Here is a 19,813-nt window from a genome sequence, read left to right on the forward strand (position 1 = left end):
GGGGAGGGTTTCAGGGCGGGTCCCAGGGATTTTGGGCAGGGGATAATTTGGGATCCTGGGGAGTTTTTGGGGTGCCCCTGACCCCCCTTTTCCACCCCCCCAGGCGTTCGTGGGGGACCTCCTGGAGAAGATCCGGGGGATGCAGAAACTCAACACCCCCCAGAAGAAATGACCCCAAAATCCCGGGGATCCCCCAAAATCCCGGGGATCCCCCCCAATCTCAACCCCCCCACCCCAATTTTGGGGAACCCCTCCATTTTTGGGGTCTCCCCCTGCAGCGATAATCACTCCCCCCTCCCCCACTGGTTTTGGGGGGTCCTGGGAGGGATTTTGGGGGGAATTTGGGGGATTTTGGGGCTTTTTTTTTAGTTTTTTTTTTAATTCCAGGGGGAATTTGGGGTTGTTTTTATATGGATTTAATAAAAGCAGCTTTGACATTTTCGGTGTTGCCCCCATTTTTTCCCTTTTCCACCCCAAAAATCAGCCACACCAGAAGCCTTTGGTTTAACCCTTTATTGACACCCCCAAATTATTGAAAATTTGGGGTTCTCCCCACAAAAGGTCCCCAAAAAAATGGGGGGACCCCAAAATCGACCTGGGCAGGAAGGGGGGAGGGTTTGGGGGGTTTTGGGGAGGTTTTGGGGTCCCCCTAAAGCTCCGGGCGCCGCTCAATCTTCAGCAGCTCCACCTCGAAAATCAGCACAGCCCCCCCTGAAAAGGAGGGGTCAGCACCCCAAAATCCCCTCTCTGAAGCCCCCAAATCAACCTAAAATTACCCCAAAAATCCTCCCAAAATCCCTCCAAAATTACCCCAAAAATCACCCGAAAATCCTCCCAAAATCCCCCCCAAATTTACCCCAAAAATCAGCTGAGAGTTACCCCAAAAATCCCTCCCTGAACCCCCCAAAATCCCCCCTTAACCCCAAAATTCCCGACTTTTACCCCAAATTCCCAATTTTTACCCCAAAATCCCCTGGGGGGGTTTCAGGGCTCACCTGGGATTTTCGGGGGGGCCCCTCTGTCCCCATAACCTGGGGGGGGATGGGAAGGGTCATTTTGGTGTCCCTTTTTTGGGGGTTTTCCCCCTTCCCCCCAATTCTTGGGGTCTCCCCCCGTTTTGGGGGTCTCTTTTCAGGTTCTTTCCCCCCTTCCCTCCAATTTTTGGGGTCCCCCCATTTTAGGGTCTCCCCTTCCCCATTTTAGGGATCCCCACCCCCATTTTTGGGGTCTGCCCTCCAATTTTTGGGGTCCCTTTTAGGGGTTTTTGCCCCCTCCCCCAATTTTTGGGGCCTCTCCTCCTCAATTTTTGGGCTCCCACCCCCAAATTTTGGGGTCACTTCCCCCTCTTTGGGGTCCCTTTGGGGTCTCACCCAGCTCCGGAGGGATCACGAGTTTCCTCTTCTCCCCCTCGCACATCCTGGGGGGAGCAGGGGGGTCAGGAGGGGCCCGAAATCCTGGGAATTTTCCCCAAAATCCCAGGAATTCTCCCCAAATTCTGGGCCCCCCCCAAATGTTGAGAGTTCCCCCCAAAATCCAAGGAATTTCCCCCTCCCCCATTTTTGGGGCTCCCAGCGCTCCCAGTTCCCTCAGTTCGGGGTGGTCACTCGCCCCAGCAGCCTCCAGTGACCCCTCCCAGTGCTCCCAGTGCAGCGGTCACTGGGTGGTCACTGGTGGTCACTCACCCCAGTAGCCCCTGGTCCCAGCCCTTGATGACCTGTCCGGTGCCCAGGGAGAACACGAAGGGCTGGTCCCGGCTCAGGCTGCTGTCGAAGGGGGTCCCATCCTCCAGCGTGCCCTGCCCCAGTATGGACCAGTAGAAACCAGTATGGACCAGTACAAACCGGTACAGACTGGTATAAACCAGTACAAACCAGTACAGTGGACTGGTATCGACCAGTGCATGCTCCCAGTTCCTCCCAATCTGCCCCAGTTTATCCCAGTCCCCTCCCAGTCCTTCCCAGGCCCTCCCAATCCCATTTTTGTCCTCAAACCTCCCATTTTTTCCCTAAAATCGCCATTTTTCACCCCAAACCCGCCAGGTTTTTTCCCCCCCAGTTCCTCCCGGTCCCTCCCAGTCCCTCCCAGTTCGTCCCAGTACCGAGTAGTGCAGGGTGAGCACATCCCCGCGCCGGGACCTGTCCCCACACCGCTCCGGCCGCCGCCGGACACCGATCTGGACCTTGCGGGGCTCGGCCGCCAGGGGGCGCTCGGGGGGCAGCGCCAGCGCCAGCGCCAGCAGCAGCCACTGGGGGGCGCCAAACGGTCACTTACTGTCCCCAAATGTCCCCAAATGTCCCCGATGGCACCCGGAGGGTCCCCGAGGGTCCCCGATGGCACCCCGAGGGTCTCTGAGGGTCCCCGAGGGTCCCCGAGGGTCCCCGATGGCACCCGGAGGGTCCCTGAGGGTCCCCGAGGGTCCCCGAGGGTCCCCGATTGCACCCGGAGGGTCCCCGATGGCACCCCGAGGGTCCCCGATGGCACCCGGAGGGTCCCCGAGGGTCCCCGATGGCACCCCGAGGGTCCCTGAGGGTCCCCGAGGGTCCCCGAGGGTCCCCGATGGCACCCGGAGGGTCCCCGAGGGTCCCCGATGGCACCCCGAGGGTCCCTGAGGGTCCCCGATGGCACCCCGAGGGTCCCCGATGGCACCCGGAGGGTCCCCGAGGGTCCCCGAGGGTCCCCGAGGGTCCCCGATGGCACCCGGAGGGTCCCCGATGGCACCCCGAGGGTCCCCGAGGGTCCCTGACAGCGCCAGCAGCAGCCGCTGGGGGGCGCCAAAAGGTCACTTCCGGTCCCCGAATGGCGCCAAACGTCACCGCCCTGCACCGCCACTGGGGGGCGCTGTACGCGGGCGCGCCCACGACGTCACCGGCGCCGCGGCGATGACGTCACAGACAACCCAATACGGCCCTGGGCACCGCCCCCGCCCCCCAGAGCCCCCCCGCACCCCCGACCCTGAGCGGCCCCGCCCAATCCCCACCCGCAACGGCCTCAGGGCCCCCTAAAACGGCAGCGAGCGCCCCCCACCCCCCCCACTCCCCTCTAGGCCACCCACACCGCCCCAGGGACCCCGAAATCCCCCACCAGCCCTTTCTGAGCTCCCTCCACCCCAAAATTCCGCCCCGGGACTCCCCCAAAGCCGCCCCTCCCCCCCCCCCCCGCACCTCCGCCGCCATCGCGGTTCCCGTTGGAGTCACGTGATCGCTGCTGCCCGTTGCTTCCTGTCACGTGCCGTGGTGTTTCCGGTCACATGCTGGTCACGTGCTGCCACCCCAAAAGCGGAAGCGGCGGCGATGGCGGCGCGGCGCGCGGTTGCCATGGTAACGCCCAGGCCGGGGGGTGTTAATTAACCCCCAAATCACCGCTAATTAGGGCTGCGCTCCCCCTCATCAGCGTCTCTTTGCATGAGGAGCCCCCGGCGCGGCCTCTGGCTGGCTGGAGGGGTTGGGACTGCGTTCATTTGCGTTGATTGCAGTTTAATTTGTGCTGGGGGAGAGATTGGCGGGTTTAGGGGTTAATTAGTGTTAATTAGGAGAGTGGGATGGGGCCGTGGCTGCTGGACATCAACTGGCATTAAATAAGTTGTCCGTGTTTAAGCTAATCTATTATTTACGATCATTAAGCACCTAATTAGCCATAATTCTGAAACTAATAGACATTAATTAATAGTTGGTGTCGTTGGTAATTAGTGAATCTATAATTCGCTGCTTGATTAGATAGAAAGCAATGGCTTTATTAATAAGCGCTAACAATATAGGAGTAATTACTTTGGTTAACAGTAATTAACACCTTAATTAGCCATAATTGAGAGCTAAGTGGTGGGAATTGCTTAGTTAATGTAAGTTAACGCCGAGAATCACGAATTTTCGGGTTTCAGAATTAATGAAGGGTTAATTAAGGGTTAATTAAGCATTAATTAGTTGCTCATGAGGCGTTAATTGGAGCAGCTCCCACAGGGGCCCTTGGCCCAGCCCTGGAGGGGCCTCAGCACCAGGTGAGACCCCGAAATACCCCAAAATATCCCAAAACCCCTGGTACCCCTAAAAACTGCCCCAGAATATCCCAAAATCCCCAAAATATCCTCCCAGGAAGGGCCCCCCCCGACCCCACTCGGTTCTGGGGGTTCGGCCCGGGCCTCCCCCGCAGAGATCCGCGCCGCCTTCCTGGCCCGCTGCAAGGAGGTACTGGGGGCACTGGGACCAACTGGGAGCGACTGAGAGCGACTGGGGGGAAGAACCTGGGCGGTTTTGGGGTGAAAAATGGCACTTTTGGGGATAAAAATGGGAGGTTTGGGGACAAAAATGGCACTGGGAGAGACGGGAATAAACTGGGACAAACTGGGAGGGACAAACTGGGAGGGACTGGGAGCACTGGGGGCTCCCTCGGCCTCTACCAAGTGTTGTCGGGGGGGTGTCCCGTGTTTTGGGGACCCCCCCGGCCATTGTCCCCCCTCAGGTCCACCCCGACGGGGACCCCTCGGACCCCTCCCGCCACGGGCGCTTCCTGCTCCTGGCTGAGGCCTACGCGGCCCTGAGCGCCCCCCGCGCCAGGACCCCCCCCCGGGACCCCCCCCGGGGCCAGCCCGGGACACCGCCACCCCCCAGGGCTGCCCCTCGCCCCGGGACCCCCCCACGGTAACGGGGGTGCGAGGCATGGGGGGATTTGGGGGTCCCATGGAAGCTGGGGGGGCTGCGGGGGGTCCTGAGGGGGTCTCAGGGGTGCTGGGGGGGCTGTGGGGAGGGTCCTGTGGGTGCTGGGGGCTCTTGGGGGGGGTCCTGAGGGTTGGGGGGGGGTCTCTGCGGTCCCTTGTGGGATGTCTGGGGGGTCACATGGATTTTGGGGGGGTTCCCGAGGGTCCCACGGGTGTTGGGAGGTTTAGGGGGGGGGTCCCTGAGGGTTTGGGGGGATCCAGAGGGGGTCCCATGGATGTGGGGGGAGTCCTGGGGGTCCCTAAGGGTTGGGTGACGGGGTCAAAAGGGGGTCCTGGGGGGGCCCTGGGGTCCCTAAGGGTTGGGGGAGGGGGTCACAGGGGGGTCCTGGGGGTCCTGTGGTGACCCCGGGGGTCCCATGGGTGCCGTTTCCCCCCGAGCTGGGACGAGAACCGCCGGTACTGGGAGCAGTTCCAGCCCCCCAGGACCCCCCACAGAACCCCCCCCCGCCAAATCCTGGGGCTGCTCCTGCTGCTCGTGAGCCCTGAGGGGGGCTCGCCCACGGCCTGCCTACAGGTGGGGCCCAAAGAACGGAGCCGGGTACGCCAGAAACGGGGACTGGGGGGCTCAGAAACGGGTCAGGGTGGCTTAAAAATGGGTCTGGGGGGTGGGACACAAAAACTGGGGGGGTGGGGGGGGGGGGAATTCCAAAGATTTAGGCGCTCCCCGGATTTCAGGGGATCCCCTTGATTGAGGGGTGGATTTCTGGGGGGAATTCCCTTGGATTTCGGGGTGGGTTTAGGGAGGGGGATCCCCTGAGTTATCGGGGACCCCCCAGGTACGTGGCCGGAGCTCACACGCCGCCTTCCTGGACAAGCAGGAACCGGGAGCTGCCGCGCGGTCGACGAGAGGGCCCGGAGCCGTGGGGCCGGGGGGCACGGGGGGGTCCCTTGGGGGGCTGGGGGTCCCCAAGGGGGGGTTTCGGGGTGGTTGAAGGGGGTTTGGGGTGGTCCCAATGGATTTGGGGGGGAGGGTGGGGGGTTTGAGGGTTCCTTTGGGGACTGGGAGGGGCTCTTGGGGGACATTCTGGGGCTCCCTGGGGGGGTGAGGAGGGGGTCTGGGGGGGGTCTCTGCCCCGCCCCACCGTGACCTCTGATCCCTGACCCGCAGGGCGGGGTCACACGAGGAGGTTCTGAGGCGGCTGCGGGAGCGGGGGAGGGCCGGGGAGGGGGAGGGGGCGGCGAGGGGGGGGGGAGGGGGCCCTACCCACCCCACGGGACCCCTCCCCGCTCCCCCTTTCCCTCCCCCCCCGCTGCCCCTCCCCCTCCGCGCTCTCCCGGTACCCTCCAGGTGAGGCTGGGGGTGGGGAGGGGCGGGGAATCCCTTGGGGGAATCCCCCGGGTGGGGGAGGGGAGGGGACACCCGGGTGCTCCCCAGCCCCGCCCACTCCGCGCTCAGGCCACGCCCCCTTCTCCTTCCCGCCCCCTTGGGCCCCGCCCCTTCGCCCTCAGGATCTTCTCTGCCGCCCTTTGGCCACGCCCCCTTCACCTTTACCCCCGGCCTGCCATTGGCTCCGTTCGGCCCCGCCCCCCATTCCCGCACTTCTGATTGGCTCCGTTGTGCTCCGTCCTCCCGGCGTGCCCCCCCCCGGCGCCTCACGGCAGCGGCCGCCATGTCGCGCGCGGCGCGCTCGGCGCGCTCGGTCCGGGCCGCGGTCGGGTCGGGCCCGGGGGCGGCCCCGAGGCCCGTCCGGATCCTCATCCCGGCCGGCGGCGCGGCGCCGGGAGGCCGGCCGCTGGGGCCGGTGCTGGGGGCAGGTGCGGGGAGCTTCGCGGGGGGAGAAGTTTTAGGGGGTCCCGGTGCCCCCCCAGGCCCGGCCCGACCCCTCCCCGATGCTTCCTCAGCGCGGGGTCTCCATCGCCGCCTTCTGCAAAGACTTCAACGAGCGCACCCGGGACATCAAACCCGGGGTCCCGCTGAGGGTCCGGCTGGTCGTGCACGTGAGTGGCGGGGAGAGGCACCGGGACCACCCGGGATCCCCTCAGGGCACCGGGGACCCCCCCGACTCTCCCAGTGACCCCCTCAGTGACTCGCCCGTCCCCTGTCACCCCCCCAGTGACCCCTCTGACCCCCCCCCGCCAGATCCCCGTGACCCCCTTGACCCCCTCAGTGACCCTCCCGTGTCCCCGCAGCCTGACCGGACCTACTCGCTGACCATCGGGACCCCCCCCACCTCCTACTTCCTCAAGGCCGTGGCCGGAGTGGAAAAAGGGGCGGCCAGACCCGGTCATGGGGGGACCTGGGGGGATTTCGGGGTCCTGGGGGAGAGTTTGGGGGGTCCTGCGAGGGGATTTGGGGTCTTGGGGTGGAATTTGGGGGTCCTGAGGGGGTTCTGAGGTGGTGGGTGCTCTTGAAGGGTCCTGGAGGGGATTTGGGGGGATTTTGAGGGAGATTTTAGGGTTCTCAGGGGATTGGGGGTCCTGAGGGAGGTCCTTAGGGGCTGGGGGGGGCCTTAAAGGGTTCGGGGGAGGATTTTAGGGGATTCTAAAGGAGTGGAGGATTCTGGGGGGGATTTTGGGGGTCCCTGACCCCCAGACCCCCCCAGGCCACGACCCGGTGGGGGTGGTGTCCCTGGCGCAGCTCTTCGAGGTGGCCGTGGCCAAGCAGAAGGATCCCGGGGTGACCGCCCGAGGGACGCCCCTGCCCGCCCTCGTGGGGTCCCTGGTGGGCTCCGCCCGCAGCCTCGGCCTGCACGTGGTGCCCAGGTGGGAGACCCCCCAAAAACTGCCCTGGAGCCTCCCAAAACTGCCCTAAACCCAGCCTCATAACCCCTACAAATCTGCTCCAAAAAGTGACCCCAACCCTCCCAAAACCTGCCCCAAAAACTGCTCCTGAGCCCCCAAAACCCCTGGGATCCTCAAGTGCCCCCCAGCCTGAGCCCTCACAATCCCCTGGGATCCCCCAAACCCCCTGAGACCACCCCAAAAGCCCCGCTGACACCCCACTCCCCCCAGGCTGACCCCCCAGGCCGTGGCCGAGGTCCAGCGCCGGCGCCGGGAGCTTGAAGCGGCCGCGGCCCCCCCGGAGGGAGAGGAGGACAACGAGGTGGGGGCCAAGAAGAAATGACCCCGGAGACCCCCCCAAACCTCGGGGGGGACCCCCATAATTCCCCCAAATAAAGAGCTCCTTCCCACAGACTTGTGTTGGAGTTTTTGGGTATTTTTTTAATTGGGTGGGGGCCCAAAAATGTCTGGGACCTTTATTTTGGGGGAGTTTAGAGGGTGAGACCCTTTTTTGGGGGGGGTTGGGGGTCTCTTTTTTGAGGGGGGTGGGAGGGGCTCCCCTGCACACCTGGACCCCTTTTTTGGGGGGTTTCCCCACTTTTTGGGGTCTCCTGGGTGCATTTTGAGGTCCCTTTTTTGGGGGTTTCCCCATTTTTGGGGGCCGTTTTTGGGGAGGGGGGAGTGGGAGGAGGGGCCCCTTGGGCCTTCATCTTCATCCCCTTCCCATCCTCATCCACCTCCCCCTCCATCCCAGTTCCTGCCTCGTCTTCCTCCCCTCCTCATCCTCCTTCATCCCCATCCTCTCCTTCCTCACCCCCTTCCCTCATCCTCATCTTCCTCATCTTCATCCCAATTCCTGCCTCACCTTCCTCTCCTCCTCCTTCATCCCCGGACCCCTCTCCCTCCTCATCCTCCCCCCAAACGCTGCGGCCCTGCCGTTGGCATGGAAACGAGGGAGGGGACCCCCAGGAATTTGGGGAGACCCCCGGGAATGGGGGGGGGGGGACGCAGAAATTTGGGGGGGGGGGGGGGTCCGAGGAATTCGGGCGCGGTCCCGGAGATCCCGGAGCGCCCCTTAAATTGGGGGGGGGGGGGGGGGGTGTCCTTCCCCTTCCCCCGCGGCGTCCGGAGGATTCCCCCTCAAATCCCCCTCCCCAAATCCCCTCCCCCACTCAGAAACGCCCCCGGGGGTCCCGGGCCCCCCCCCGCTCCCCCCGCAGCCCCGGGTCGGCGGCGGCCCCCCCCCCCGCGCTATTTTTGGCTCCCCCCGCGCTATTTTGGCTCCGCGGCTTCGGCGCCCAAATTTGGCAGCGGCGGAGCCGGGGGGGAGGGGCCGGGGGGAGGGGGGAGGAGCCAAATCCGGGGGCGCCCGCGCGAGGGGGGGAGGGAGGGGGAGAGGGGGTTCCCAAAGGCCTGGGGGGGGAGGGGGGGGCTCGGGGCATCCCCCCGCCTCGGCCTGGGGTCCCTCCGGCCACGCCGACCCCCAGGGACCACCCCTCGCCATCGCTGGAACCCTCTCCCTCCCCCCATTGGCCGACCCTCCCCACCTGGAGCCCCCCAGAAGCCCCCCCAGCCCCCCAACTGCTCCTCCAGCCCCCATTGTCCCCTCCCTCCCTGCATTGTCCCCCCCAGCCCCCCACTGACCCCTCCATTGTCCCCTCTACCCCCCCCCACTGACCCCTCCATCCCTCCATTGTCCCCTCCAGCCCCTCCATCTCTCCACTGGCCCTTCCCCCATCCTTCCATCCCCATTGACCGGTCCACTCCTTGACCCCCTCCCTTGACTCCCCATTGGCTCCCCCACCCCCCACTGACCCCTCCAACCCTTCCTCCCCCAACTCGCCCCCCACACCCTCCATTGACCCCAACATCGACTTCCCCATCCCTCCCTTGGCTCCCCATCCCTCCCTTGACCCTCTCCCTCTCTCCCTCCATCCCTCGGCCCCTCCGTCTCTCCATTGGCCCTCCATTGGCTCCTCCATCTCCCCCTTGACCACTCCATCCCTCCCTTGACCACTCCATCCCTCCCTTGACCTCCCGTTGGCTCCTCCATCTCCCCACTGACTCCCCATGGACTCCCCCACCGACCCCTCCAATCCTCCCTCTCCCCCAAACCCACCCTCCATCCCTCCCTTGACCCTCTCTCTCCATCCCCTGAGCTCCTCCATCCCTCCCTTGACCCCCCGTTGACTCCCCGGTCACCCCCCCAGTCCCCCTTTATTCCCCCCATCCCCCCCCTCCCCAGCCCCCCGGGCGTGTCCCCGCCCCCTCCCCCGCCCCCAGCCCCGCCCCTCTCCCCGCTCCATCTCCAATTTCGGTGCGAACCCGCCGCGCGCGCCTCCCCCTCTCCCCTCCGTCCCTCCCCTCCTCCTCCTGCGTCAGCGTCAGCGGTGACGCGACCACCGTGTGTCCCCCCCCCCCGCGTGTCCCCCCCGGCGCGGGGGGCGGCGCGGGGCCGGTGACGCGGCGGTGACGCGGGGCCGCGGGGCCCATAAAGGGCCGGGGCCGGGCGGCGGCGCGGGCGGAGGATGCTCCGCTCCACCAAAGGCGCCTCCAAGGCGCGGCGGGACCAGATCAACGCCCAGATCCGCGCCCTGCGCGACCTCCTCCCGCTGCCCGACGGCGACCGGCCGCGCCTCTCCTACCTGCACGTCATGGCCCTCGCCTGCATCTACACCCGCAAGGGGCGCCTGCCTGCGGCCAGGTGCGAGCGGGGACGGGACGGGGACGGACGGACGGGACGGGACGGGACGGGACGGGACGGGGACGGGATGGGATGGGATGGGATGGGATGGGTTGGGACGGGATGGGGATCGAGCGGGACCGGGGAATGGGACAGGGATGGGATCGGGACGGGGGGGATCAGCCAGGGAATGGCACCGAGAAGGATCGGGGACCAGGGATGGCACCGGAATGGGACTGGGACCGGGGATGGGAGCAGGGATCAGCCGGGAATGGCACAATAGGGAATGGGCACGGGACCGGGAACCGGGAAGGGACCAGGAAGGGACCGGAGCTGGCAACAGCCACCGGCTCAGGCAGGGACAGGAGCCGCTGCCGGGAGCGGGACCGGGCTGGGAGCGGGACAGGGACGGGGACAGGGACAGGGACAGGGACAGGGACAGGGACAGGGACAGGGGCCGGTTCAGCACCGCGGGCAGGGACAGGGGCTGGTTCAGCACCGCGGAGAGCGGCGGGGGGTTCCCGTTCAGCAACCGGCGGGAGAGCGGCGGGGACCGGGCCGGGGAGCGAGACGGGGACCGGGATCGGTGACAGGGACCGGGACCGGGAATCAGGATTGGTGACAGGGACAGGGATCGGGATCAGTGGCCGGGACCGCGGCTGGCAGAGGGGAACCTGGACAGGGACCGAGGACTGGGACGAGGGACTGGGACGGGGATCAGGATCGGGACCCGGGACCAGGACAGGGATGGGGACAAGGACCGGGACGGGGACAGGGCTGGGGCTGCAGGCAAGGGACAGGGCCGGGGACCGATCAGGGCCGGCTCCACACGGGACGGGCTCCGGATGCCCCCGGTGCCTGGCGGGCTCTGACCGGTGTCCCCACGCCCAGGCCCGACCCGGGGAGCGCCCCTGGAGCTGCTGGGGGGGAACCGGAGCTCGCCGACCTGGTGGCATCGCTGCCCGGGTTCCTGCTGGCCGTAACCCGCGAGGGGAAGCTGGTCGGGGTCACCGACAACGTGGCGCAGCACCTCGGCCACTCCATGGTGAGCTGGGCGGCGGGGGAGGGGTCCCGGGGGTCCCGGGGGTCTCGAGGGGTGCTGGTGTCTCACCCCGGGCTCTGTCACCTCCCCAGGTGGACCTGGTGGCACAAGGGGACAGCATCTACGACCTGCTGGACCCGGCCGATCACCCCCTGGTGCGGCACCAGCTGAGCCTGCCCGGGCCCCCCCAGGCAGGTGGGTGGGGGTCTGGGGGGCGGGGGGGAGAGGAGAGGGGGGAGGGAGCGGGAGAGGGATGGGAGGATGGGAGGATGGGAGAGGGATGGACAGCTGGACAGAGTGACCAACACCCCCCTCTCCTCCCAGAGCGCCTCTTCCGCTGCCGCTTCACCACCTCCCGCGCCTCACGCCGGCCGAGCGCCGGCCGCAAGCTGGTGCTGCTGCGGGGACGCTTCCAGGACCCCCCCGGGCCCCCCGGTGCCACCCCCGGGCTCTTCGTGGCCTTCTGCGCCCCCCCTTGACCCCCCCCGCCCTGGCCCTGCCCCGCCTGCCTCCTGCTGCCGGCCTTCCCGAGCCGCCCCGCCCGCGACCTCGCCCTGCTGGACATCTCCGACTGGTGTGGGTGGTGGGGCCGCTGTGGGGGGGTGGCCGGGGGGGTCCAGGTGTCCAGTGGTATCCAGGCATTTGGGAAGGTCCAGATGTCTGGGGGGATCCCAGATGTCCAGTGGGACCCTGTCTGGAATGGACGAGTGACCCAGACATGCTGTCCGGCAGTGTCCTGGTCCACCTGGGCTATGGCCGTGGGGAGCTCCTGGGCCGCTCCCTGGTACCGCCTGCTGCACCCCGAGGACCTCGGCCACGTTGCCCGCCAGCACCTGCGCCTCGGTCAGTGTTCCCAGGGTCCCCGGGTGTCCATTGGATTCTCCAGAGCCCTCGTCCCCTCCTGGTGTCCCTGTCCCCTGATCCTCCATGGGGAAGATGTCCCACCATGTCCCCAGGGGTGTCCCCCATCGCCCTGGGATCCTGCATGGCCCTGTCCTCAACGTCCCCATCCCCCTCAATCACCTCATCCTACTCAATGTCCCCATGTCTCCAACCCACAACGGACACCACTGCTGTCCCCCACAGCCCCAGTTCCCCTCTCTCCCCACCCCCCTGCCCATCCCCCCAGGCCGTTGCTGTCCCCTCTGATGTCCCCGTGTTCCCCACAGCTGGTGCAGGCCGGAGGCGCGGGGGGAGGTGGTGACACGGCGGCAGCGCAAGGACGGCCTGGGCTGGACGTGGGTCTACGCCCGGCTGCGCCCTGAGGGGCCGGCCCTGCTCGCCCACAACTTCGTCATCAGTCAGTGCACACCCAGCGTCAGCGGTCAGCGCCCTTGGAGACACCCAGGTGGCCGCAGACCCCCCTGACCCCTGTGTTCCCCCACAGTGAGGCTGAGGCCTGGTGCCTGCGGCAGCAGCTGGGCGGCCGAAGCCCCCCCAGGCCCCCCAGGAGCCATTCGGGCCCGGCCTCAGCTTCCCCGGAGCTGGACAGGACCTCGGGGCCGGCACCGGGCCCAGCATCGACCTCGGCGTGGGGCCCGGCCTGGGCGACGACGTCGGAGCCAACGTTGGCCTCGGCCTTGGGGTCAGCGTCGGGTGTGGCCTTGGAGCCGACGTCGGACACAGCCTGGGAGCCGCCCTAGGCGCCGGTGTGGAGCCCGGCCTGGGAGCTGGCGTTGGGCCCGGCCTTGGGGCCAGCATCAGACACGGCCTGGGAGGCAACGCCAACGGCCACCGTTGACCCCGGCCTTGGGACTGGCGTTGGACCCAGGTCTTGAAAGCCGCCATTGGGACACGGCCTTGGTGCCAATACTGCGGCCACCACTGACCCCGGCCTTGGAACTGGAATCGGACACGGCCTCGGAGGTAACACCGCGGCCACTGTTGACCCTGGCCTTGGGACTGGCGTTGGACCCGGCCTTGGGACTGGCATCGGACACGGCCTGGGAGGCAGCACTGCGGCTACTGTTGACCCTGGCCTTGTGGCCGGCGTGGCACCGAACGTTGGCCACGCTCTTGGAGACACTGTTGGCCACAGCCTCGGCTCAGACAACCGGCATCGGCCTCGGCGTGGGAAGCGGCATCAGAGTGGACGTTGGGCTGGGCGTGGCGGCCGGAGCCAATGTGGGCCCCACCCTCGGGGCTGATCTCGGAGCCGCCCTCGGAGCTGGGGACGACATCGGAGCCACTGGCGGGGCTGAGGTGGCCCCGGGCATCGGGGCGGGAGTGGCCCTCAGCATCGGCGCCAACATCGGGCCCAGCCTGGGCGGCAGCGCCATCAGGGCCAGTGTCGGGCTGGGCATCGGCACCACTGTCGGCCCCACGCTGCCCCCGGACATTGGAGTGACTGTTGGGGCCGGAGTCAGTGCCGGGGTCGGCCTTGGCCTCGGTGCCAACGTTGGAGGCGGGCCTGGAGTTGGACTCGGCCTTGGAGCCGCCCTCGGAGCCAACGTGAGCTCGACTCTTCCGTCTGGTGCCAGGCCCGGCGTGGGACTGGCCGTGGGCGCCACCGTGGGAGCCAACGCCAGCTCTGGCCTCGGACACAACATTGGACTCACCGTCGGGGCTGGTGTCAGCTCCGGCCTCGGACTCGCTGTGGGAGCCAACGTGGGCTCCGGCCTCAGCTCCGGAGTTGGACTCACAGTCGGAGCTGCCCTCGGGCCTGAGATGGACATTGGCCTGGGAGTCGGGGCTGCTGTTGGCACCGCTCTTGCACCAGACATCGGCCCCACTGCTGGACTCGCCTCAGCTCTGACCCTGGCTCGGACATTGGCGTTGGCCTGGCGGTCGGAGCAGCCAGCAGCTCTGGCTTGGGTTCCGCACTGGGCTTCGCCGTGGGAGCCGCGCTCGGAGCGGGCACCTGCCCCGGCCTGGGGCCAGACATCGGCGCTGACCCCGCTCTCACTGACCCCAGCCTCGGACTGGGGTCCGCCTCAGCCTTGGCCCTGGCGCCGGCCCTCGGGAGCCAACCGTGGCCCCCCTGGGCCCCCCACTCGGCCTCGGCCTCGGCGTCCGCCTGGCGCCGGGGCTGGGGGTCCCCGAGACCCCGGGGGGGGCACCGAGACCTGGACGCCGCCCTACACCCCCCGACAGGCCCCCCCCTTTGCCTTCGGGCCCCCGGAGCCCCCCGAGGCCACGGCCGAGAAGCTCCCGCCGAGCCCCGAGAGCCCCGGGGGGGTCTCCAGGGGGACCCCCGGTTTCTCTGCTGACCCCCGAGACGTCGCCGCCAGCCGCCGCCGTCCGCGACCCCCGCGGGGCCCGCCCTGCGCCGGCTGCTCCAGGGCTTGGCCGCCGCCGCCATCGCCACCCGGGGGGGCCCCCGGCGCTCCTCGGGGGGGACTCCCGGCCCCCGGCTGGTCCCCCCGCCCCGGTCGCCCCGCGACCCCTTCTCTGAGTTGTATCAACTCCCCCAGAGGCCGCCTCCAGGACGCCTTCCGCAAAGGTGGGGGACTTCGGGGGCGGCAGGGGGGTGACAGGGGGGCGACAGGGACCGGGAGGGGGGTGACAGAGACTGGGACGAGCAGGGAGGGGCCCCCAACAGCTGGGTCCCCTCTTAGGGGGGTGCCCGGGGTCCCCAGGGGGGTTGGGGATGAAGAAGGGGGGGCCCGGATGGGTGGGGGGTGGTCCCAGACACACCCCTGGGTCCCTTTTCTGGGGACAATCCCGGACCCCTCTGTCCCTTTGGGAGGAGGTGACACAATCCCGGACCCCGCGGTCCCCCGGAGGATTTGGGATAGGGCGACAACGGGGACTCTGGGGATTTTTGGGGTGGTTTTTCAGGTCGATCCGAGTGTCCCTAACGTGTTCCCCCTGTCCCCTCTCCCGCAGCCGGAAGCCAGCGCGCCCCGTCGTTCTGAACTAAGACTGTGACGCGACTTGCCCCCAGTATGGCATATTGTCATTGTCACCCCGGCCCGGAGCCAGCGCCCCCCGGCCCGGCCGCCCCCCGCCGCCCCCCCGGGGCCGCTCGTGCTAATTTAACTCGTAACGAGTCTCTAAGGTAATTGGGGGGGGGCTGGTGGCCCCCCCTCCCCCAGCCCGGACGCTTGGGGACCGTCCCTCGGGTCCCCTCCCTCCCCCCCGTCCCTGCCCCCCCCCACGCCACGACCCAAATTTGGGGATTGTCCCTTGTCGCCAAAATTTTTTTGGGTCGCTGGGTGGGGGCTTGGACCCACCTGTAGGAGCCTGTGGCCCCCCCTTGCCCCCCCCGAGTGTCCTTGTCCCTTGTCACCCACCTCGTCCCTGTCACCCCTCACCCCCCCACCTCGGGGTCTGCATTTTTGGCAGAGTCGCCCCCAAAATTGTGGTCCCCTCCCCGCCCCTGTGGGTGTCATCCTCAATGTCCCAACGTGGGGGACCAAGGCACGATGTGGCTTGATGTCCCCAGTGTCCCCAGTGATGTCCCCCAACGTCCCCGCCGAGCCATGGGGCTGAGGCACAATGTGCTCGATGTCCCCAGTGTCCCCAACCAGTGACCTGATGTCCTCATTGTCCCCAACATGGGGGACATCAACACCGCTTCCCCCAAGCCATTGGGCTGGGACAGGTCATGGCTCGATGTCCCCAATGTCCCCAACATCCCCCAAGGGACCGCGAGACATCGTGGCCTGATGTCCCCGACGTCCCCAACTTCCCCAACTTGAGAGACTGAGACACATCATGACTCAGTGTCCCTGATGTCCCCAACGTCCCTGGTGTCACCCAATGCCCCCGATGTCCCCAATGTCCCCAACGCCCCCACTCCCACCCCGAGAAACGTCGCAGCGCGATGTCACCGAGCCCAAGGCACCGAGACCCGGCACAACTCGATGTCCCCAACGTCCCTGAGGGACACGGGCACCTCATCACCGCTGTGACCCCTGGGACCGAGACGTCCCCAACGTGTCCCCAGCGGAACGCCACCTGAATGGACTGAGATGACCCAGCCTGACGTCCCCAATGTCCCCGAGGGACGTGGGCACCTCGTGACCGCCTCAGCTGGAGGGACCGAGACAACTCATGGCCTGATGTCCCCAATGTCCCCAAGGGACGAGGGACCTGCTCATCGTCACCCTGGATCAAAGAGACTGAGACACCCAATGTCTCCAATGTCCCCAACCCCACGGACTGAGACTTGTGACCTAACGTCCCCAGTGTCACCGATGTCCCTGAAGGATGTGGGACATCGTCACCACCCCGGGTCAAAGGACTGAGACCCCCACGCCCTGATGTCCCCAATGTCACTGATGTCCCCAAAGGATGGAGGACATTGTCATCGTCCCAGCTCAAGGACCGAGCCCCACCATGTACCCCAATGTCCCCAACATGGGGGACTGGCCCCTGCTGTCCCCAACGTCCCCCACATCCTCAGCCGAGGGACAGACAGGGGGTGGCCCCACAGCCCCCGTGTCCCCAATGTCCCCAGTGTCCCCTGGAGGCCCTGTGGCCCTGACAATAAAAGTGTCCCCCACGGTCCCCGTGCCTGTGGCAGCTTCTTCCCAGGGACCTGGGAAATTTCGGGGGGCCCAGGATTTTGGGGATGGGGACTCAGGATTGGAGAGGACTCAGGAATTTGGGGGGACCAAGAGGATCGGGGGGGACCCAGGAATTTTGGGGGGAAATCAGGAATATGGGGGGAACTCAGGAATATGGAGGACACAGAAACTCGGAGGAGTCCCAGGATTATTGGGGAGGATCCGAGGAGTCGGAATGACCGGGAATTTGGGGGGGGACGCCTGAATTTGGGGGGGATTTTGGGGGTCCTGGGGGTTCGGGGTCCCGCCCGAGCTCTGCGGAGCCGCCAGGCCCCGCCCCCGAGCGCCGAAACCACGCCCACCAGTCACGAGCGCTGATTTGCATAACCCCGCCCACCCGTCAGGGCCACGCCCCCTCTAGCCCGCGCATGCGCAGCTCCTCCCGGCGCCGACGCAGCGCGGTGAGTCCCGGACTAGTCCCAGAGACCCCAAACTGGGACCAGCGACCCCCCCGAAACTGGATCCAGCCCCTCCTCCCCATCCCCCAAACTGGTCCCAGTAACCCCTGACTGGTTCCAGCATGCCGGACTGGTCCCGCCTCCGCGCCGGCCCCAGTGACCCCCACCATCCCCCAGTAACCCCCAGTACCCCCCAGCACCCTCCCAGTGCCCACCTCTGACCCCTTCCAGCGGCCCCCGGTAGCTCCCAGTACTTTCCCGGTTTCCCCAGTCCCCCCAGCGCCCCCCAGCGCCCCCACCATGGCCCGGGGGCGGCTGCTGGGGGGCTGCGCGTGGCTGCTGGGGGGGCTGGCGCTGCTGCAGACCCTCTACCTGCGGGCGCTGCCCCCCCCGCGCCCCGCCCCCGCCGCCCTCCGCCCCCCGCCGCCCCCCCCGGGGGGTCCTGGACGCTTCGGGGGCGTTCCGGGTGTACTGGGACGTACTGGGACCCCCCCCGGGCTGGGCCAGCGCCCCCCGGCCCGAGCTGGTCCTGGCCACCCACGGCACCCCCGGGCGAGCGGCGGCGGCGCTGGGGGGGCCCTGGGGGGGGCCCCTCTCGGTGGCCGTTTTTTGGGGTGCCCCGGGGGGGGCTGGAGGAGCTGATGGCGATTTTGGGGGGGCCCTGCCGGGGGTTACGGGGCCGCCTGAGGTTGCACGTGGTGCTGGGGGCGGCGGGACCCCCCCCGCGGCCCCCAAACCCGCCCCGAGCGCCCCAAAATCCCGCAAAATTCCCCCAGAATCCCGGGGGGGGGGTGCCGGGGGGCCCTGGAGCGCCTGGCGGCCGCCGACCCCCCCAGTTACAGTTTGGGGGTGCCGTACCCCGGGAATCTGCTCCGGAACGTGGCCTGGGAGGGGGCGGCCGGGGGGGGGGCAGAGAGGGGGGGCCCCCCCCGGATCTGGGGGGCGTTGGGTGCTGCTGGTGGACGCCGACGTGGTGCCCAGCCCGGGGCTGCACGAGGGGTTCCTGGAGCTGCTGCGGGATGGGGGGCTGCACCCCAAAACCTGGGGGGGACAGGGGGACCCCAATGATTTGGGGCCTCAGAGGGATTTGGGGGCTCAGGGAGATTTTGGGGACCCCAGAGCTTTGGGGGCTCCTGGTGGCCTCAGGGTCCCCAGCATGTCGGGGATCCCCAGCATCCCTGGGGGTCCCAATGGCCTGAAGGACCCCAAAGCCTTGGAGGACCCCAAGGGTCTCAGTGACCCCGGGGTCCCCAATGCCCTGGAGGTCCCAAATGTCCTCAACGACCCCAGTGACCCAAAGGACCCCAATGCTCTGGAGGTCCCCAAGGGTCTCCGGGACCTGGGTGTCCCCAACATCCCAAAGAACCCCAGTGCTCTGGAAGACCCCAAGAATTTCCAAGACCCTGGGGTCCCCAACGTCCTGGAGGTCCCCAACACCCTGGAGGACCCAAATGTCCCAAAGAACCCCAACACCCTGGGTGACCCCAACGCCCTGAGTGACCCCGACGCCACGGAGCCCCCCTGGGCCCGGGTGGTCTTCGTGCTGCCGGCCTTCGAGGTGCGTGCGGGGCGGCGGCTGCCGGGGACGAAGGCGGAGCTGCTGCGGCTGTGGGGCGCGGGGGACGCGCGGCCGTTCTACGGGACGCTGTGTCCGCGCTGCCAGGCCCCCACCGAGTTCGGCCGCTGGCGGGCGCTGCCGCCGCCGCCCCGGCTGCACGTGGCCTACGAGGCGCCCTGGAGGGACCCCTGGGAGCCTTTCTTCGTGGCCCCCGCCCACGGTGTCCCCCCCTTCGATGAGAGGTTCCTCCAGTACGGCTTCAACCGCATCAGTCAGGTACGGGTGGGATGGGGGGGACGGTGGGGTGGCCTTGGGGGTTGGGGGGTGGCTTTGGGGGCCATGGGGTGGCTGTGGGGGGCTGGGGGTGCTGGTAGAGGGTTCTGTGGGGTCTTGGGAGGGGTCTCTGGGGTGCTATGGGAGGGTCTGTGGGGGTCTTTGGGTATCTGTGGGGTCTGGGGGTGCCCTGGGGGGGTCTGTGGGCCTGTCTGGGGGTCCCGGGGTGACCCTTTAACCCCCCCCGCCCCCAGGCCTGCGAGCTGCACGTGGCCGGGTTCCGCTTTGCGGTGCTGGATGGGGCCTTCGTCACCCACCGGGGCTTCAAGGAGCCCGGGGGCTTCCACGGGGCCCGCGAGGCCGAGCTGGTCCTCAACCGCCGCCTCTTCCGCGCTTTCCGCGCCGAGCTGGCCCAGCGCTACCCCGGCTCCCCCCGCCACTGCTGAGCCCCTGGGCACAGCTGGGGACACCCCCACGGGCCCTTGGGGGACAGCTGGAGATCCTCCTGTGGACACTTGAAGGACCTGCCGTGGATATCTGGGACACCTGACACAGCTGGGGACCCTCCAGTGGACACTGGGGACACCTGACGCAGCTGGGGACACACTGGGGACACCGGGGGCCCTCCATGGACACCTGACACAGCTGAGGACCCTCCAATGGACACCTGAGGACTCCCTGGACATGGGGCTGACTGTCCCTCAGTGCCCTCAGTAAAGGTGGTGTCCTACCCATGATGTTCCTGTGTGGGTGATGTCATAGGGTGGGGCGGGGGGAGCAGCTGCTCTCAGTTCAGACCACTAACGCCCAGTACGGACCAGTAACGCCCAGTGCGTGAGGCGGGGACACCCCCGCGGGTTATTTATCGTCGCAAACTACAGCTCCCAGCATGCACCGGGGCCCAGCATGGCCGAACC

At 67.6% G+C, this 19,813-nt stretch overlaps 5 protein-coding genes across 6 annotated transcripts; 4 read left to right on the forward strand and 1 right to left on the reverse strand.

Annotated features, from left to right (window-relative positions):
• Window positions 1-498: 498 nt before the first annotated feature.
• On the reverse strand, window positions 499-3,258 carry FKBP2 (FKBP prolyl isomerase 2). Of its 2 annotated transcripts, XM_032094978.1 has the most exons (6): window positions 3,162-3,256; window positions 2,099-2,245; window positions 1,683-1,795; window positions 1,371-1,417; window positions 996-1,031; window positions 499-711 (listed from the first exon to the last, which is right to left on the reverse strand). In XM_032094978.1, the coding sequence occupies exons 1-6, from the start codon at window positions 3,171-3,173 to the stop codon at window positions 650-652; spliced, it is 417 nt and encodes a 138-aa protein (XP_031950869.1). In that variant the 5' UTR covers window positions 3,174-3,256; the 3' UTR covers window positions 499-649. The 2 variants fall into 2 exon arrangements, with proteins under 2 accessions (XP_031950869.1, XP_031950870.1); XM_032094979.1 differs by lacking the exon at window positions 996-1,031 and having other exon boundaries at window positions 3,162-3,258.
• Window positions 3,213-5,909, forward strand: DNAJC4 (DnaJ heat shock protein family (Hsp40) member C4). Its single transcript, XM_032094975.1, has 7 exons — window positions 3,213-3,317; window positions 3,918-3,991; window positions 4,086-4,178; window positions 4,453-4,631; window positions 5,087-5,222; window positions 5,485-5,569; window positions 5,817-5,909. Exons 1-7 carry the CDS (start codon window positions 3,248-3,250, stop codon window positions 5,840-5,842), a joined length of 663 nt encoding a protein of 220 aa, XP_031950866.1. The 5' UTR covers window positions 3,213-3,247; the 3' UTR covers window positions 5,843-5,909.
• A 394-nt stretch (window positions 5,910-6,303) lies between these two features.
• Window positions 6,304-7,840, forward strand: MRPL11 (mitochondrial ribosomal protein L11). Its single transcript, XM_032094976.1, has 5 exons — window positions 6,304-6,459; window positions 6,548-6,646; window positions 6,839-6,932; window positions 7,252-7,411; window positions 7,661-7,840. Exons 1-5 carry the CDS (start codon window positions 6,319-6,321, stop codon window positions 7,770-7,772), a joined length of 606 nt encoding a protein of 201 aa, XP_031950867.1. The 5' UTR covers window positions 6,304-6,318; the 3' UTR covers window positions 7,773-7,840.
• Window positions 7,841-9,946: 2,106 nt separating this feature from the next.
• Window positions 9,947-12,414, forward strand: NPAS4 (neuronal PAS domain protein 4). The gene is made up of 6 exons (XM_032095011.1): window positions 9,947-10,133; window positions 11,004-11,157; window positions 11,247-11,349; window positions 11,479-11,728; window positions 11,887-11,997; window positions 12,324-12,414. Exons 1-4 carry the CDS (start codon window positions 9,958-9,960, stop codon window positions 11,631-11,633), a joined length of 588 nt encoding a protein of 195 aa, XP_031950902.1. The 5' UTR covers window positions 9,947-9,957; the 3' UTR covers window positions 11,634-11,728; window positions 11,887-11,997; window positions 12,324-12,414.
• Window positions 12,415-17,035: 4,621 nt separating this feature from the next.
• B4GAT1 (beta-1,4-glucuronyltransferase 1) lies at window positions 17,036-19,633 on the forward strand. The gene is made up of 3 exons (XM_032094807.1): window positions 17,036-17,068; window positions 17,310-18,899; window positions 19,151-19,633. Exons 1-3 carry the CDS (start codon window positions 17,036-17,038, stop codon window positions 19,340-19,342), a joined length of 1,815 nt encoding a protein of 604 aa, XP_031950698.1. The 3' UTR covers window positions 19,343-19,633.
• Window positions 19,634-19,813: the final 180 nt, after the last annotated feature.

Source organism: Corvus moneduloides, chromosome 34, assembly GCF_009650955.1.
Source record: "Corvus moneduloides isolate bCorMon1 chromosome 34, bCorMon1.pri, whole genome shotgun sequence".
Taxonomy (NCBI): domain Eukaryota; kingdom Metazoa; phylum Chordata; class Aves; order Passeriformes; family Corvidae; genus Corvus; species Corvus moneduloides.